The sequence below is a fragment of the Anthonomus grandis genome, chromosome 4 (genome assembly GCF_022605725.1).
Source record: "Anthonomus grandis grandis chromosome 4, icAntGran1.3, whole genome shotgun sequence".
NCBI classification, from domain to species: Eukaryota; Metazoa; Arthropoda; class Insecta; order Coleoptera; family Curculionidae; genus Anthonomus; species Anthonomus grandis.
The window spans coordinates 14,850,191-14,870,991 of NC_065549.1; the positions used below are offsets into that span (position 1 = coordinate 14,850,191).

The 20,801-nt window shown below is 26.9% G+C and overlaps 1 protein-coding gene across 1 annotated transcript in view; it reads left to right on the top strand.

Moving 5' to 3' along the window:
- Positions 1–20,801, top strand: part of LOC126735560 (zinc finger protein 395) — a 176,779-nt gene that overhangs the window by 47,673 nt on the left and 108,305 nt on the right. Inside the window, exon 2 of the mRNA XM_050439594.1 lies at positions 12,177–12,346. Within this exon, the coding sequence (XP_050295551.1) occupies positions 12,177–12,346 (170 nt within the window). The remainder of the gene's footprint in view (positions 1–12,176; positions 12,347–20,801) is intronic.

The following is a 20,801-nucleotide window of genomic DNA, read 5'->3' on the forward strand; positions in this document are numbered from 1 at the left end:
ATAATATTGAAAAAAAGGAAAAAATATAATATCGCTTGTAGTATTTAAAAAGTCCTTGCTCTTCATATTTCATTAATTTTTAAAAGCTGATATTATAAATTTCTAAATCTTAAATATCTTCATATTTTGAGTTTGTATGGTATAAAAAAGGTACTAGTTATTGGTGCCGTAAATTAAAATTTATTGAAGTAGGTTTCGTAATTTATTTGCAAATTTCAAAAGAAGTTGATACGTAGAACCTTGGGTAAATAATTGTTAGAAACCTATAAAATTGTTTTTCTTTCTTTTTAAATAATACTATTGGGAATAGAAAATTATGTTTTTTGGTGCTTACGATGTTTTGGCTTTAGCTCATATGTTTAATTTTATTTGTATGCTTAAAGGTTTTCTTTTTAGGTATTTCATAATTCGCTTCGCCCGTATTCTTGAGTCTTCAAATTAAATATCGATTTAGCCCTAATTTTGATTTAAGGCTATACATATGAAAGTTAATTATGAAAGCATAGAAAATTATTTATCAATAGCCTTTATAAAATTTTGGTTAGAAGATCAACTATTATTGTCTGCGAAATATTTGCTATCTTTAAATTATTATTCAGTTACACTTTTGACAATTTGGTTAACATGCTTTTTAATGTTTTTTTTTATTAAAAGTTTGTACATCTCATCTTAAGGGACATGATGAGCACTTTCTAAAATAGTAATATATATTTCCCAAAAAAGGATATTTTGAGCAAAAATAGGTTAAATAAAAAACTGAATTGTTTTTGCTCTAAAACATGTGTTTTTTAAAAAAAAAAAAGATCTTTTTAATATGCAAGACTTTGATTATCACCATCTAGTACTTCTAAAATCTGCTAATTTATTAAACTCAATTTAATTCATGTTAATCTTGTTAATTTGGTTTTTAACGGATTTATCTACCATGCATGCATAACATAAATGGATACGATGAAGACGTCTACTATCTGTTTAAAAAATCACTTATTGGGTATATGCCTTTTTATCTAGGTCCTCAATTGGCTTCTTAAGAGGATTACTTGGTTTACTTGCATACAATGAATACTGCTTTATAAAACTTATGCATTTTTAAAATCTTAATCTAATCGTAAACCAAAACACATTCTTAATTCAATTTTTTTACTAGTAAAATTTACTATCAGCATATTAAAAATAGTAAACAATTCTGAGAAATCATCGTAAGCCAAAATAAATAAAATTTTGCTACGCAATTTTTTAAACGACATTCCATTACTTAATAGAAACTGCGTGAGCAGGATACAGACTAGAGCGTTTTATTTTATTAATGCGTAGAATTTGGGAATTTAACATTCCAATCTTAATTTCTTTGTTTTTTTATAAGAGATAACTTAAAGAAATGATTCAGTTAATCCCCATTCAAATAAAAATAATAAGAATCTGTTTAATCATTTACCAATGCCACACCACTGATTTGTTATCTCTCGTACTTATAAAAACGCAATTGTAAAATCAAGCAGAACAACTGTTCAAATGATTATTTAAACAGTGACACTGATCGGCAGTTTAAGCCTACAGCAATGAGTGTAAATTGAGCCATAACTGGGTTAAACCAGCATGCCGAGTCAGCTGCAAAAGTTATATTTGGCCCTGGCGGACACCGAAAATCGAAAACAGAGCAGGAACGAGACAAGGCTTCCATATCAAAGAGGGGGACCAACTTGAAAAGTAGGTCATCGAGGTTGCGTAAGGGATATTTTAATGCAGGAGGGAAACCCGTTAGTGGGCTTATTTTTAGATTATTTTAAATATTTTACAGCATACTAAAAAAGAAAAGAGAGATACTAAGATGATCAAATATACTGTGACAGTAAGTAATGCTTTTAATCAATTAGGGTTCATTATGAGAAACACGATGCAATTTGCATGTTTTGTTCTACCTACTCTTTTTAATAGACAGATTAGATCCCGGCTGCAATAATTGTCTGAGGACCTCTCTATTTAGTACAGAAAATGGTTTCTGCATATAAATAAAACGTTTTATTTTTTTTTAATTATTTTGCCTACTGTCCTATTAAAATATTAATAATTATTTAATAAATTGTCCTGATCTCTTAGACTTGACTATTTCTTAATACTTTTTGTAGATCAAGAGATTTTGTTCTTTTCTATACCATTTCACCAATTTGGTAATGAATTTTAAACTTCTTACCCAATTGGTGATATTATCTAGTGCTTTTATATTAGAATGATCATCCTTAATAATTTACTTAACAATATATATTTTATTGACCTCAAACTTTGGTCTTAAACCCCAAAATTATCTCTAATTATTTTTTAAGTCGTTACAGCAATTTAAGTTAAAAATTGGATAAATGGTCTGTTGTAGGTAGGTTAACACATGATAGACAAAATATTGCTGAGTATATCTTGTTCCTATGTATATAGTTTATTCGTTAATAAACAAATTAAATAAAATATTCCAGATTTTTGAATTAATTTTCAATTTTATTCTAAGTATTTAAATTCGAAGGTTTTTTATATATATTTAGAATTATTTTCATGTATTAAAAATTCTTAAAGACTTTCTTTTAGAAAATTAATATTTTTCAGGGTTTTTTTTATTACATTTTACAACATCAAAGTTTTGTATTTTTCACACGCATTTTATATTTAAAGTTCTTTTATACATATTTCATATTTGTGAACTAATTTCCTATTTATAAGAAATTTTTGTTTTTTGTGTATTTTTTTATTTTTTTTACTGAAGTGACTAATGCATTAAATATAATTTATCATATCATATAAATTGCTCTTTAATAAGATTATTTCTATATGTTGCTTTAGGTATTTGACGCAATTTTTAATTCTACCTTAAGTTAAAACTGATTTTTTAGGTAGGCCATTAAAGTGATTTTCTATTTCCCTTCAGGTCATTTCAGACATAATTTTTCATACGTTCAAGCAATTGTACAATAGTAATAATGTTTGACATTTTCCCGACTTTTGCAATGACAATCTCCAGCAATATTTTTTTATGGTACCAGATATTCAATGTTCTTTCATGTACTATTTCACCAATTTATTTATGAATGTTTCCATGCTCTGCAGTGCTTTTACTTCAAAAGGTTCACCCTTAATAATTTGCTTAAGAGAAAGTACCAATGATTATTTAATCGTTGTTTAACGTTAGTATTAAACTCTAAAATGATCTTAATTTATTTTTCCAGTCCTTACAGTAATTTAAAAAGTTAAAAATGTAATAGACGGACAATAATTACCCTATTATAATAATTTTTGTTAAATTTATTGTTTATATTTTGCTTAGAATATTTTTCTATTTTAATGTTATGTAAATAGCGTATTTGTTAATAAATAATTAAAATAAATATAAAAAATTAATTCAATGGTTATCTGAAAGGTCAAAGAAGTTATATTTTAATATTTCATGTTGCTATTTATTAATTTTGTAAACTTTGGGTCCTTAATATCAAATAAGTTTTTTAGAAATTACTATCTTTGTTTTGGCTGTCAATTATTGGTAGAATATCATTAACAATATTTTTATTTCTTTGCTTTTGAGCACATTTGTAACATATTTTACGTATTTAAAATTATTGTCTATATATGTTGCAGACTTTTGGAATCAAACTCAATTTTCAATTTTATTTCAGGCATTTAAATTCGTATACTTCTTAATATTAAAAATTATTTTCATGTCTTCGAAGAATTGAAATTTATTTTTCAGAATTAATTTTTTTTCTTTAAATTTACAATCTTTATTTTTTTTAAAGCCACCTCAACATTTTATTGTATCTTTTTCATATTTAAACTAATTTTATTTTCCAGATTCTTAGACTAATTTTTTATCTTTTACAAATTTTGGTTTTTAAGTTTTTTCTTTATGTCTTTTTAAAGAAATGACTAATGAATTATTTCTAATTTATTATAACATAAAGGTTGCCTTTAAAGCATTAAAAATGGTTTTTTATGCTACTAGAGAAATTTTTTAGGCATTGATTTAAATTTTTGACCTTTTCTAGGCTTGTAGGGGTAATTATGTTTTGTGCATTTAACCTTATTTTTATTTTATTAATAAACTATAAATTATTTTTTATTAAATTATTTCCTATTTCATTGTAGGCCTTTTCAGGCATTATTTTGTATGTTTAATTAAATGTGAATTATCTTTTACATTTTACCAGCTTTTACAAACATTGTTGACTTTAGAAATAATTGGTCAATTAATGATGGAGCCGCCACTAATAGCTACTAATTAGTATTGTAAAAACAAAATTTTGTGACTTTTTATAAGTAGCTAATTAACCAGTATTCAATTGGCACTACAGCAATTTTTTTTTAAATATCCTAAACTTAATAGATTGCTAGTACACATATACCAACCAAAAATTTAAATACTAATGGCAATCCATTTTACTTTTTGGGTAACTAGGTCAATCAATACGCCCCGAAAAGAGCATCATGATGGCAAAAGGTGTTGCCCATTACATTATTAAGGCAAAGGTTGCATGATGTCATAAATATTTACTTTCACCTGCATTTTTTGATAACCTCGGTATAAACGGAATGGCAAGGTTAGTGCGATAAAGATAATAGCAATTTGAAAGGTGAATATTTAAAATTTTGGAGGTAAAAGCGGTTAACAATTTCATTGCAAAAATATTTTAACGCTTAATTGTTTTGGATGCATTTTAATGTGCGAATTAGCATTGGATGTTGGTTTATACTAGTGTCGAAATTAATTATAAAATTGGGCCTCGAGCAGTATCAATTCTAATGGGGTACTCCACCTTAATAAAAAAAAACAAAGTATGAATTACAGTTAACCTTAATTCGCAAGGACCCAAAACGAACCAAGTGTACAGGTTCGGGTTCCGTTAGTTTGTCTATAAGAACTACTACACTACGCCGCAAGAGTGGTTCCGCTTCGCCGGCAGGTCACACTAATCCGAGTTTTCCATTTGAGAAAAATCAGTACCGGCTTATTATTATGCTATTTTGGTCTTTGTACCACTTTTCTTGTATTTCTTCTTCCTCTATTTCATTACAAGTTAACTCAGTACACGTTACATTAATCGGTTTATCTGTAGGCACTAGTTAAATACCCTTTATGTTTAGGAAATATTTATTATCATTTATAGGTCAACTCATTATTTTAAAATTAGAAACCTATCAAAGGATTGAGTAAAATAGACTATTTTAAAAAATTAACTTGACAATATTGCTAATAATATGATCAAGCATCCTTTTTTCTTACCCAATCCATTCCCAGTCGAACCAAAAAAAGCATGTACATCTATTTAAAAAGTAGGTCAAAGTATCTTAAAATAATCTTTTAATTTATTAGAGTGATTAAAAAACTTACTAGTAAATAAAAACAACCAAATTTGTTTTACTAAAAATCATCTTGAATAATCTATAACAGAAAATTGAAATATAACATCACGTAATAAGATCTTTTATCAAGGATACGATAATTGGTTAACAAAATGAAACTGGGCTATGTTTATCATCATTGTTTATTTTTTATATTTACGTTCGTGCGTAGCCTAAATATGAAGATTAAAAAAAGAGGTTATGTAATAGATTTAGGTCAACAATGTAATAATTATTAGGAATTTTATAAGTGAAAGTTTTTAATCGAATTTATGATCATAATGATCTATAACATTTTTTTTAAGGAAGTAAGATTATTATAGAATCTTTTGCACATATATGTCAATGTACGTGATGTGATATACAATTTTGTTAGGCCTATAAGTTTTTTTTTAAATATATCCTAAAAACATAAAGTAGGCCACACCTTTTAATTGACAATTATAATTTTTCAGAAGCCCTAATTACATGTTTAAAAGAACACCTAGATTTTAGTCTTTTAACATTTTTCACAAAAAGAGGCCCATTTTCAGTTAAATTATTAAGTTAATTAGATTTTAATTAGCGTTTAATTACCAAAATTAATATGTCAGTTTAATGCTTAAATTTGTTTAATTTTTGCACACAGTGCCTGGAAATATTTATGCGATATTTATGTATTTTATGTCATATGAAATAAATATAATGGTATCATTCGAATAAAAATATTAAAATCGTATTAATTCATAAAATACAATGCAAATTGTATTTTTTTAAAATTAATTGATTTATGTCTACATACAAATAAAAAGGAATAGAGAAAAATTATCTTTTCATCAAGGCTGTTGTTCACCTTATATTTTATTGAAAACAAATTAAAAGTTTTATTTTTTTAATTTACATAATTATTATAATACACTAAAAACACAAATCCTTAGTAAATTAATTAAGCTTTAGGTAAATGGTGACATGTTTAAATTTATACTGTGATACTGTGCAAAAAATGCATGTGATTTTGTGTTTTTTTTTCGTTTTATTTAATGTTATAAAAGTTAACCAATCTGTACCTTTGTGAACTATAGTTGATTTTTTTTTAAATTTATAACGTTATTATTTTACTTAGTACTACGAATTTTTTGTAGATTCATATGAAGATACTAACATAGGATTACTGTGAAAGAATTTATTTTGTATACTTCCAGAATAAATTGTATCGCATTATCTAATTTTGGGTTAGCTTATGATTTATCTTTTTACTTTATATTATTCATACTGCTTTAAAGCACAAATATCTAAAAAAAAAAAATAGCAGTCTGCATCTTATGAATCAATTTTATTTAGAAGATATTTAATATACCTAGCAGTTTATAGCATAATTTTATTATGTAGAAACAGCCCTATAAAGAATTTATTTGATTTTTTTTTACCTATTACTATTTAACCCTTCAAATAATATTATTAAAATTAAAGGCGTTATTTTAGTTGAAAATCGTATATGTACCTTGTTAAAATATAAATGTGATTACTTTATTTATTTTATTATGTAAAAAGTATACTCTGAAAGATAGAGAAATTACCTATTTTTTTAACAGTATATTGCTTGATTGCATTTCAATGGCAATAATAAACTGACTTTAACATTATAATTAAAATACGTAAATATAGTGCCATATAAGTCAAAATATATTTTTCTTGACGACTCTACTAGTGATTACTTTTATACTAGAGAAAAGTCATTCTGTGAAATTTATTGCTTTGACAGGATAAATCCTGTTAGTCAATAAAAAATTAATTGTTTCCCAAAAGATCCAATTTGTCATGTTAACGACTTACCTTTATCCTAAATTTTTTTATGAAATGCGTTATGGTTAATTTTAGGAAAAAAAATTATACATTTATATATTTACTTGCAATACTCCACAAACACCACAAAATTGGTAATAACACATAAAGTTAAGTAGGTACTAAAAAATACAGACTGCTACTAATGTTATATTAAATTTAGTAACAACAATAGAAAAAATATGAACATAAAAATAATTAACAAGTCAAATACAAAAAAAAACAGTTTTAAATGTGTTTTAACTTAGTTAGAAATCCCACTTTTATTATGAGATTAAAAATGGCAATAATATTAGAATTTTAAGAGATATATTCAGAATATATATTCTGGTCTCTTCAAAAACTTCATTAGCGATGAAGGAAGATAAATTATTATTAAGATCCATATTAAAGATTTTTTGAGGTCTTAATAATTAAGGCTATTTAATATATTATACAAAAATATTACCGCTTGTGTTTTTCTTGTAAATAGGAAAGTATTAAATGAAATACTATCCAGCATACTTCTATAAGAAACTATATATGGATAAGAATTATTATTTATTACATAAAAATACCGCATAAATATTTTTTGGGTCTTTTCTATTTGATCTATCTGCACGAATTCCAAAGGCATCCATATTTGAAAAGCCTAATTAAGATGGAGTCAAATTATTGCATTATATAATCTTGTTATAATAGAGATTTTAAAATGTTTAGTTTTTCTAATGAGAAATCTTGGTGCTTTTTTTCGTAATCTTGGCAAAATGACTAATAAATGTTTAATTTGACTGAAACAAACTCCTAGATCTCTAACTTCAGTCAGACTTGACTCAATTTAGCTCAGAATTAAGGATTCGGTTAGTATAAAGTAGTTTCAAAAATGTTTGCTTATACATTAATTAAGCTTGTGGAGTTATATCTGCCATTTTTAAAGTTTTAGAAAATTATCTAAATTTACGAGTTAAATTAAATATATCTCTTATGGCAGCAACTAAACACTCTGCCAGGCCCTTACATATATAGACTGTAATGTTATCAGGTCTAGTTGATTTGGCAAAGCCATATACGTAACTTTTTAATATGCATGACGTATGTTCATCTTTAAGTGGTAGCTCAAGCATTAACGCTGAATGATATGGATCCTCCCTCACTAATTGGTCCACAGGCTTATCTGTTGTATCTTTAGGTTAAAAAAAACCAGATACAAATATCTATCCCTAAAATTGTTCGTAGTATTATATTGTAAAAGGTTATTTAAAGTAAGGATTTCTTGTAAAAATATATTTTTTTTATTATCATAGGTATCATAAAAAGGTACTACATTTACTATCCCAAAGACACTCAAAAAGGTAAAAATATAAATTCTAATTTTCTAAACTAAAATTCGGTTCGAAGTATACGACAGAACTTACAACAAGTATGTTTTTAAATTTCAACTTAATAAAGAGACATTTAATAATAAAGAAAATAAACTCCACTCCCCTGGTTGCTGAAGTAATAGATCTATTATTTCTTATTAAATATATTGGCTTTAGATAATTTTACCAGTAATAACTATCTAAAAAAGATTGAGTTTAAATAATTAAAATAAAATACCAATTATAACGAAAAATATTACATTTAATATTATTTACTGATCATTCCAATGCACTAGTAAATAAAACAATATAACACATATGTTAAGGAGGCAGAGGCTTAAGGCAAAGAGCAAAAAACTTAAAAAGTTTTTTTAAGAAGCATTTTCCCGGTAAATCTTGCTAAAGAGGAATCATCGGTCAATTAAAAAATCTTGCACAATAAACTGTATGAAGTAGTTTTTAATAAAAGGCAAAAGCACGATAACAACAATGTGAAAGAAGAAAGAAACCAAGAAATTTCCAAATATGCCGACTTGGAATAGGAATTTTAAAACATATATTTATTTAAAAACCATTGTAACCATTCATCTCAGTGTAATTTTAGAGAATAACCTGGTAAAATATCATCTAAAAAAGTAAGTTAACAACTTTATGACCTAAAAAACTGTGACTGTAGGCAATTATCATACCATTGGGCGAGCACCTACCCACGACTACAACTTTGATCCTGGTTCTGTTTTTGTTAAGTTAGTTATCAAGATTTAAAAAAATGTTTTGTAAAATTGTTATGAAAATTTTGTCATGCAAAAAATCCTCTAAAAAGGCTTAAGTTTTTTTTATAATTTCCAAGTAATTCCCAAATGCTACTATATTTTTCAAATTATTAATGATTAATTCAATAATTTTTCTGTTGAAGGATTTCTTTCAATACTATTTATGAATGGATTTTGTTGTTTATTCCAAACTTGATCATACCTAATTATATTTTTGTGGGCTTAACAATTTGACAATAAACGATCCCACTTCCATTTACGATTAAATAATTTTTCCTTGAAGTCCCACACGTTCGCTTCAAGCTCGCGAACAGCTGTTTAAAAAATTAGCCATCACAGTAATTGAGAGAAAAACGGTACGTCCTTGGACTTATGCATGCCTAGTAATAACAGAAAATAGCAATGTTACGTACATTTCGATTAAAGGTCAATTTTAATAGTAGAGTCTCGTCGCCAAGCGGGCTTGAATTAGCATTGTTCCGATGCTCAAACTATCATATTAGTAAAAATTGTTCCCGAACGTAAAAGGTGTTCAATTACAACTTTAATATACAATTTATAACTGGAAATGGATGAATGGCACGTACGAGGTTATTTCGATTAATCTACAAAAGTGCGGTATTCCATTAACAAAACTGTTAAAGTTATATGGCTGAGTGAACAAATTTTTCCACTATTCGAAAGAATGTTTGAATGTTCAATTTCTCTACTTACAATCATATTAAAAAATGATAAAACAATATATGGTTTTTTAAATGGCCTAATGGCATTTTGCAAAGGACCAAGTTTAATTACAAAAGGGTAGAAATACTGTATTGGGCATATTTTGTATCATATATAACTCACCTTTTCCTAAAATGAAATATACATCCCTTTATTTTTGGCGATAAATATAACCTTTGACTGTGTCAATTATGAAATTTTCTTGGAAAAATACATTTAAGGTATTTAAAGATATTTTAAATTGTTTCTTGATATTTAAAGCTATTTCATTTTAATTTGGATTGCTTGCGACACTTGTGTAAATATTTAAGTGTTCTTCTAAGTAATTTTGTATACGTTCCAGAAACATCGAATATTTTTCAGGCCTTCAAAGTAATTTTAAAGTTCTTGTAATTATTTGAAGCCATTTTATAGTAATTAAAAAATCTTGAGATACTTTTCTTAATATTTTTTAATAATTTCTCTCATTTTTTCACATTTTAGACTAATTTTCTATATTATTTCAGGCACTTGAAGCTATATTTTTTTTTAATTTATTATATAATTTTTCATATTATCCAGGTATTCGAGGCAATTTTAAGTTTCTTTTGAGTTTTTGAAGCTATTTTATTGTAAATTGGAATATGGGGGGATATTGATATTTTATTTTATTACATGCAGCAGAAGCTATTTTTTTATGTCCTTAGATCCTTAATATAATTCTTTATTTTTCCAGAAATTTGAAGTAATTTTAAATGTCTTTCGCGGATTTGAAGGCAATTTATAAAAATTTGAAATTCTTGGGATACGTTTCTGACTTCTTGAATAATTATCTTTTTTTTATGTAGTTGAAGCTATTTTTTATGTTTTTGGAATTATTTCTTCTTATTTTCGACCATTCAAAGCTATTTTACGTTTCCTTCAGGTATTAAAAGTCTTTTTATAGTAATTTTGAGTTGTTTGGACGCTTGTCTTGATATTTTTAAATAACTTCTTATATGATCCTGACTTTTGGACCAATTATATATGTTATTCCAGACATTTGAAGCTATATTTTATGTTTTTCAAATACTTGATTCATATTTTCCAGGTATTCAATTGATTTTAAATTTCATTCTAGTGATTAAAGCCATTATGTTAATTGCGAGTGGTTGGGACACTTAATATTTCACTACTAATTTCTTACATGTTTGCTTTTGAATTGAACTTTTTATTATATTCCAGGCATATAAAGCTATTTTCTATATCTTTAAAATATTTTTCATAATTCTAATAACTTTTATATAATCTATTTTATAATAGTTCGGGTTGCTTGGGACGATTGTCTTTTAAATTATTTTAAATTAACTTCTTATATGTTTGATTTTGAACCAATTTTTAAAATAATTTTAGGCATTTAAAGCTATTTTTTATACCTTTGGAATACTTGCTTTACTTCAACATATTTTTTAAGCAATAAAAGCCATTTCATATTAATTCGTAATAATAAGTGGAACTTAAAATATTTGTCTTAATATTTAAAGTATTTTTTTATGTATTAGACTTGCAAACCACTTTTCCATTTTGTTTCAAGTATTTGATTTTATTTTCTATGGTTCTTAAAATTGAAATGAATTTTCTTTTAATTATTTTTGACACTCATTTTTAATTTATGTATAATTACATATTTTTTTCAATAATAAGTACCCGGCAAGTTATATTAAATGTGGCATGCTCTTTAAGAAAATCATGTGCGATTTAAGTAAAGTTTTTGATTCTGTGAATCAGGGTATTTCTTGCATGAATGTTATATGATACATGTTATATGTCAATCATTGTTTGTTATAGATGCGTTTTCATTAGAAAGTCTATTAAAATTTGATCGATAAGAAACTGAAGTGTAAATTTGAACCTAAAACTAATATAATGGCCACATATGAAATTGAATTATGTAGAACCCTAATAGAAAAATTGTTTTTTTTTTAACTGAAAATAGTGAGTCTCCTGCTAACTCCTAGTCGTAATCCAATAATTACAGATACGCAATATTAGACTGGTTTATAATACTGAGCAATAAAGTGTTTTACCCGGAAAAATCAGAAAAAAAACAATATAATATTAAATGATATGAATCTATTTAAGAAATATTAAGTAAAACATTTTTTTATGTGCTTATTTTTTTCAGGATCCTTTTGAAGTTCAGAAGAAACTGGACGAAGTGCGTTTACTAGAGTCCAGAAAGTCAGCACGTTTAGCTGACCAAGACACTGATTTTGCTCGTTTAGCTGATATGGCTGGAGATAGGAAGAGAAATGCTTCACACACCATCGATGTTCCTGCACCTTCTTACCATGGGTAAGTCAGAATTTCAACTAAAGTATAGAAATTGTCATATCTTACTTATGTCTTTTTATGCTTTGGTCAAGTAAATATGCAAAAATATTTTTGTTTTTTAATTAAATTGCTACAGAAAATGCGTATTTTTCTTTTAAAATAAATGTCTTATAATTTGCCGCAAGTGGTTTTCTATTAAACTACAAAACTCAGATAGTGTCGTGAGAACGTCATAAAAGAACACGTTAACCAACTTGTGAAGAAATCGAAGAATTTCTAAGTAGAGCTTTTATTACGTTGGTTACATTTTATAGTTCTATGTGGTAAAGTGCAATTTTTCATAATTAGTAACATATTTCCTTAAGAATTTTAAGAATTAGTTGGTCAATCTAATAAGTCCTAATTAAACCAAAAATAGAAACGTATATTGTCGATATATTTGTTTTTTTTTTGTTTAATTTTTTTATTATTATGTAAGCAATCTAGTGAATGTGGATAATTTGCAGAAAGAGATATTAAAAATTTGAACAAATTGTTGAACGTCAAAGCCACTAATGCTTTGTACACTTTGATGAATTTTTATTATGAGGATCAGAATATACACCTCTATAAAATGAATCCATAGGGTCACTTCTGAATAATTTTGATTCCCAGGGATAGACTAAGTCTTACACATTCATAAGTTTTATACTGAAAAAAAAAACATTTTAGGTGACTCAGCTCTTTCGTTCAATAACATTTTTCAAGCTTTAAGTTTACAAACAAATTTTGCATAAATACATTTACTTTTAAATTAGTAATGTATTAATTTCTTTTCACCTACATCTTCTATGTTTATTCTTAGCCAATGCGATCGTTCCGATTATACCAAATGCATTTCACTTTTTTCTAAATACTTCCAGTGAAATAAGCAAAATACTCAAAACACGGAAACCAATTAAAAAAACAAACATTACACACGAAAAGTGAAAATAAACACACACGAACCAGTAATATAATCTGGGCGTCATTAAATCTCTCGATGGAAAACTGTTAGGCTTCATGTTGATTTTTGTTCCCTAAATTTGTGGGATTTATGGCTTCAGTTTATGTTGTCTGACCAATAAAGCCACTTTTACGAGCGAATACTTTCAAAAAACAAAAGTTTGTTACAGTATTAATTTATATATAAATACTCACCGAATCTGATCAAAATTAACATCAACTAATTGTAAAAAAACTGTTACATTAGGCTAGTTGAAATTTGTGTATAATACGAATTTGAGCGTACTCTATCAAAACATTTTTAATATCAAAATCGCAAGACGTAAAATAATATTAAAAAAAATTAGAAAATATAAAATAAGGTAAGATTTTTACAAGTGTATATAACAATTTTATAAATTGGTATATAATAAAACCGTTTAAGCTTCCTTTTCTAAATATTCTTCTAAATAGTATTATGCCTTAACACGTATGCAAAAAATATTAAATAACTGTAAAAAAACTATATAAAACCGTTTTACATAGTAAAAGATTAAGCTCAAACAAATGCTGCGCACTTTTAAAAAAATACCAAAAATAAACTAGTCACATTTAGTATTTAAAAAAAAACTAAATTAAGTAATTTAACCATAAATAATACAGTAACAAGTAACGTAACCGATTTGTCCATTTAAAAGTAAAAGGACAAACGTCATTACGTCGTTCGGTTGGCAACGAAAGTAGCACCAGTACAACAAGAACGAGGTCGTACCGACGCATACAAGAGAATGTAAAAGTACACTTCCTTGTTTATGTTCGTTCATAATTTAGCAGGTTTTTTCTTTGCGCATTGTCACGTTCGCACTGATTTTGACAGTAATTGCGAGCGGTTGGTTCGGTATGTGGAACGACTTAATTCGGAAGGTTCGGGTCGATACATTTTTTTACCAGCCAGTGATTTTTAAGAAAGTACCACTTAATACATAGGTTTCGTAATTATTGATTAATTTTGTAGTTTATTATTAATTTTAAAGAAGACATATTCTTTTCTTGCAAAAAACTTATAAGATGAGCTAATTAAAAAGTACACAGTCCTCTCGCGCTTACTAATATAATTATAAAAGTGTTTATATGCCCTAGATATCTCAAACAAAAACATGTTTACCTTTAAGGGCTCTGAGTTAGACTCTATGCACATTCTGCTTAACTAGAAAACTTAACATTTTCAAAAGTTCTTAATATTTAGTTCTTAAGTATCTTTAACATTTAAACTTATATAGTCTTGTTTATTTGATTTAACCGAATTTTTAAAGTATTTTTTTTCACTAAAATTTTTTTTATAATTTTTTTTGTGTGTCCTGAAGAAGGCCATATATACAGCGAAACATTTGCCAATTTAAATAAATGTGGAGCTCGATCTAATCGATTCCTAAACCCGATTCCCTTAAGTTGAAATGTATATTTTTGTTCACAACCTCGTTTCGATGATTGCATTATTATCTTTGGGATAATTTATAAAATACATTAAAAAAAAAATGTGTGAAATTAGGCTCAATTGCCATAAATCTTGATAATATTAATTTTTGAAACGTCGTTGTAAACATATTTATATATTATATAGACATTTTTAATGAAATGTAATTAGAACCACTTCAACAAAATTTGAATTAAGTATCTCTCTCATCCAAGCATACATTCTTTATAAATTTATATTTAAAAATAGCGTTTAAAAAAATGGAAGTTAAACAATTAAAACTATAACATATTTACGGCATAACTTGAATGGACACGGTACACGTTTTTATGTTTTCTTATCGAGAACAAAGTATATTCAGAATTTAGATTTTTGGGAATTAGTAAAGGATTTGGTTTACCTGGTTAATATAATAAATGGAGATATTTATAATAATAATATTAATTTTTTTAAATTATTTATTTCAAATTATATGCAATAAATAGTGAATTATTATGGAGCTAAAGTAATATAAAATTGATTTATAAAAGACGAACTTCAGATCAAATGAGGCTTTAATACAGTTAAAGAATAAAAAGGGCAGAGGAGCTTTGATTACAACTGAAAATAGTTGAAAATATTTGTCTTTTCAGTAGTAAAGTGCATGAAAGTGTGTTTAATAAGGCACGATAGAAAATTTAATTTAAATTTCTTATATTTTTAAAGTGCTGAATTTTATTTTGTCCCCTTTTCTTTTAATATTAATTTTCAGTTAATTTTAAGCAGACTTAAAAAATCGGAAAACCTGACACGAAGGCTCATGAGATGTCCAAGTAGTGCATTGTGAGATCCTTTTAGCGAAACACATTTATTATATTCAATCATTTATCAGACAAAAACGCTTATTAGACAAAAAAATTCAGAAACTTAATCTTATATCCTTATTATGCGCCTATTTTTAACAAATAAATAAACCCAAGTTTTTACATACTTAAAAACAATCACATCCCGGAGATATGCAAGCTGACAAGTTAATTATCTACCAAAAATTACTGCTTCGTCCTACTTCTGGACCACGACCGGGACATTTTTATTGTCGTAAAACGTGTTTACGACCTCTTTTGAAAGTACTTTTTTGGCCACTTAGCGGACGAGTGAGAACTTTAATAATTTTATTGCTAGTTTGTGATTTAAATGTTAAGTAACACTTTATGATTGTGATTTATGAATATGTAAATTAAAATTTGTCAACTGACATGGACATCATTTAGTTTTAAGTTTAGCAGAGTTTAATTTTTAAAATTTTGGAAGAATAATTTAAAGTGTAATGGTAAAATAAAAAAAAAATAGAAACCAACGCCAACATTTGACGTGTGTTTTTACTGTAATTTCCAAAATTAATCTATTTCTTCTTCATTAGTTTACACGTATTACTAAAATATTTATGTGAACAGAATATTCATTAAACTTCGTCTTCACTTGCTTAAGTAATTAATTCCTTATTCATAATGCTTAATCACAATGACAATCAATGCTAAAGCCACATCACGTTTAAGCATCATAGTTTAATCAGATGCAAATTATCCCCTTGCTTGATACTGTAAACACGAATACATTATTATTTAGATATCATCTGAGAATATCTATTTGGAAGTTATGATGTCAAAGTATCTAGAAGATTTATTTAAGCAACCTTATTAAGAAAAACTTGGATATTATTTTCCGGATATTTCGGACTAATTTAGTAAGAAATTGGTACTATTTAAAACATGTTTAAGTAACGATCAAAGACATATTTGAATTTTCAAAATGTATTCTTTATTTTAAATAACCAGATCATTATTTTGAATATTTTTTTCTTGGACATCTAGAAAAGTTTTTACTTGAAATAAAAAATTTGTTAAATATGTCGATAGTACATATGGATTGCTCCCATCACAACGTTGACAACGTTTAAACCAGACTCAATATATATTGTATACTTGCTCTGGTATTAAGGGATTACTTGCTTTTCCGTTGTCTTAAATAAATCCATTCAGATATTCTATGTAATGGATCTATATGAAAAGATTCTCTTCTATAACCAGCTTTATTGGACTATCCCTAGCCATTTAGTCTACTTGGGCCTAGTGTTATAAATACTTTTATATGATTAGCATATTGTGAACTTATGTGATCAATTAAAAGGTGTAAAATATTAATTCATTGAAGAGCAAGAAGTCCATAGTAATTTTTTTAAAAGTCACTTAGTTTAACTTAATTTTTTAAGATGATTTTATTTAATATATTTACGATCATTCACTTAATTAGGAAGTTATTAATTAAAGTCAAAATTTATACGACTCTCGTTGGGCGCCAATCTTTGACATTGATGTATTTAGCTGGTTTTTTCATATTGATATTACCTGTAGTTATACACCTAATTAAATGGCTAATATTTAATTAAAATGGCTCATTAATCTTAATTAGCAAAATTACCTAAAAACTTTTTATGCATAAATAAAAAAAATTGAAAAATTTCAAATTTTATAAAAACTTCTCACTCAATTTTAAGACTTTTGGTGTAATATAATTATGCCTGCCTGCTCTATCCTCATCTCATAGAGTGATAAAAGAATAATAATAATAATTTTGTGTGTTGTTTTAGTGACCCAGTTCAATTTTTTTAATTTTTAAGGGTTTAGTTGGATAAATGGTCAAAAATAAATCCAAAGATAAATAGAACATAGTGGTTTCATATGATTGTTTTGGTTTATTTGTTGTTGAGGAATATGTACCTGTTGGTGCATAAATAACAATGTACTTAATAATAATGATAATGATTGTGAATGAATAATGATTATTATTGTTAAGTACATTGTTACTTACGTACACAGGTACATATTCCTCAACAACACATATACCACTATGTTCTATTTCTCACAATTAAACGAAGAGCTTTGGTGTTTTTGTTTGCCCTGAAAAAAACCTAATATAGGCCAAAACGTTGGCAACTAAAGAAAATATTTGAAAAGCTTGGATTTTTTTTTGACCATTTATCCAACTAAACCAACTATCCAATAATAATAATAATAATAATAAAAAAAATAATAATAATTGTGAAAAAATTAATTGACCCTATATTTTACTTCTTTTTATATTAAAATCTTTAGTACTTTTATCTGCCTAATTTGAGGTTTTATTAATTAAAGTTGTTTGTTCATTTTATGATTTCTACTATTTTTTTTTAAGTTTCTACTTTAATTAATTTGAAAATTATTAATTATTTGAGTTGGACTTTGAAAAATGAGTCATACCTTAAACTGGAACTGAAATTGCTGGTTTTATGATCTCAGCAATCTAAAAAGTACTCGGTATATTTTGTGCATTTTATCTAATTATCGCTTAAAATATAATGCTTACTAAAGTAATATATATAGTAATTTATATCACTTTTATATTATATTTATATTGTAATGATTGATTATCCCGCTCTTACCTAAATGATATTTAACAAAATATAAATGATCATTTAGAATCACAAATATATATTCTTAAATGTTACCTTCTATTTTCCCCAAGATTCTTTATTACATCTATCTCTTAAATTCAACAATATACCGATTGCTACTTAAACTGAAATATTAGAACATCCTTAGGTCCACCTCAACAGGGGTTAAAATCTAATTTTTATTAATTTGACCCTAAATGAAAGCACTAATAATCCTTTAAAATGACCTTTAGATAATTTAGTTCGTTTTTAAAAATTTTATGAAATTTAGCTTCTGGACAATTTCCACATATTCATTACCATTTTTCGCAATTTCCACACTTGAAATACCTTTTAAAATCTTAAGAAAAATCAAAATTTCTATTTATCTCCATCGTAAAAACCCACGAGATCAGCTTTTGTCGTCACCAATAATTGTTTGTTTCGCACAGTAGTTTATCGCGTAGATATTTAAAAATAAATATCTGCGTTATTGAAGGTAAGACGTGGAAAATGCGGAGGTCAATGCTAAAATAGCGAACTTGAGAAATGACGCATGTGAGCGTTATTGTTTAAAGATCCTTTGTACGATTTTAATAAATATTTTGTATTGAAAATTAAAATTTAGCTTAAGGAGCAGCGATACCTTGAAAAATTATAAAGTTTTCTTATGGCGGCTCCTGCTTAATTAAAAAACACAAGGTCTCGATTGCATCAATATTAATCAGAGATTCTATTAAACAATTCCTATATTAAAATCAGCATAATTTTAATATTTGTTCGATTATGTGCATGTATTCGACGTCCAATTACATGTTACCATAGTTCCGCGTGGCTAAATGATTAAAATTCAAAAGTACAAACTTCCTTTATAGCAACAAAATGAGTTCGAGTCCAAACTGTTTTTTTTTATGTAAGTGTCAGGTGTCCAATTTGTTTCTGACTCCATCATTTACAGTTATAAGATGGATTTTATCGATAGCTCGAGGAGCTACAAGCTGACCGCTTTCTATTTCGTAGTACACCTATAACACTATTGTGTTATTCTATTAAGCTGTCAGTTGGGTTTTAAATGTAATCAAGTATGAAGGAAAGTACTAGTGCGACAGGTTTATTATGGGTTTCAGTGGCTTTACTGTTTTACTTTTTAATGTTATTTGTGTTTTTACTTAATTAGGGCACCCGGTTTAATCATCTTTTATTTGTAAGAGATACAAAGTTAATTAAAATGCTGGCTAATTTAAGTAGTCAAAATTTATAGCTGAGATATTTAAAAAAATGTGAATTTTTTCGATGTTATTACCGTGAAACGGGGTTAAATTGATCATTTCGTTTGTAAATTTGCTTGTAACTCTTTTGATAACTGCGTATCAATATTAAAATTAATCATAAATGATTGTGTATGGATGCCGTAAAAGGATTTTGCAATCGTATCTGCTCTAAATTTAAAGTTGTTTAAAAAAATGCCAAAATAAGGTGTGCTCAATTTCATACCAAAAGGGGGGTGACTTTGATCAGTGCCATATAATTGTATTCTTCTTGCAATGCCTTAAAATGCATTATTAACAATTTAACCCCCGCTTAAGTTCATCAATCCGTTTAAAAGTTACAGATAATTCTAGGTTTTGGGGTGAAATTGATCAGTCATAAAATTCCACTAATTGGTTATTTTTTTAGGTAAAATAAATAGGAAACCTTGCAGTTTTTTAATACTTTATTAAAAACACTTGTTTAATAATACAAAAACTTATAAAAGACATTCAAAAAGTAAAGAAACAAATCTTTAATTAATAGATAGAAGCAGTAATGCGTATAGTAAGGATTTACATCTCCTTAATATCTACTGCTTTTTTGAATTGATAAATGATTTGGCCTTTGACGCATTCAGCGGCAGGTTCTGGTAAAATAGCAACTATATCTGCCAACTCTATGGAAAACTCGTCGCCTTCGTGTCGTTTAAAAACAGTTTTTCTTCCATCGACAGATTTTAGTCCCAGAACTTCGAATTCGTTTTCATTGAAATTTTGAACTGTAGCTATGTAACGATAGCTAACACTTTTTCGCATGCCCCCCAACACTTTAACTAATAAAAATTTTGATCTCACTTTGACTCACTTCCAAATATTCAATTTCTTCGTTTTCCTGCAACTGGATAAATAGATCGTCGGCGGTCATGTCATCGTCGGAATTATCATTTATTATAGGCTCTTCAACGTCGCTGTCTGAACTGTTGAAATCATTTTGGGCTGTCACACTTTTCCCTGGCTGAACATCAAGTTTTGTTCTCTTCTTATTTCGTCTTGTTGGAGCATTTGAAAATCTCTGTTGTTGTAAGTAATTTACCAACACGTTCTGCGCTTGGTCTTGATTAAAATCTTCTCTAGGCAGCTTGCCTAATACTCGGTTTGGATTTAAAGGGACTATGCCACTTGCTTCAAAAGAAGAAATAAGATTTCGTTTAATCGCATGAAGTATTTTATCTTTGGATAGTTTACTATCCATTGTCACCAAGGTTTTTTGCAACAAATGTGGGAAATCCTTTTTGTCAATTGATGAATGTGTCGGATACGTATTTTTCCATTCTAGCAAGA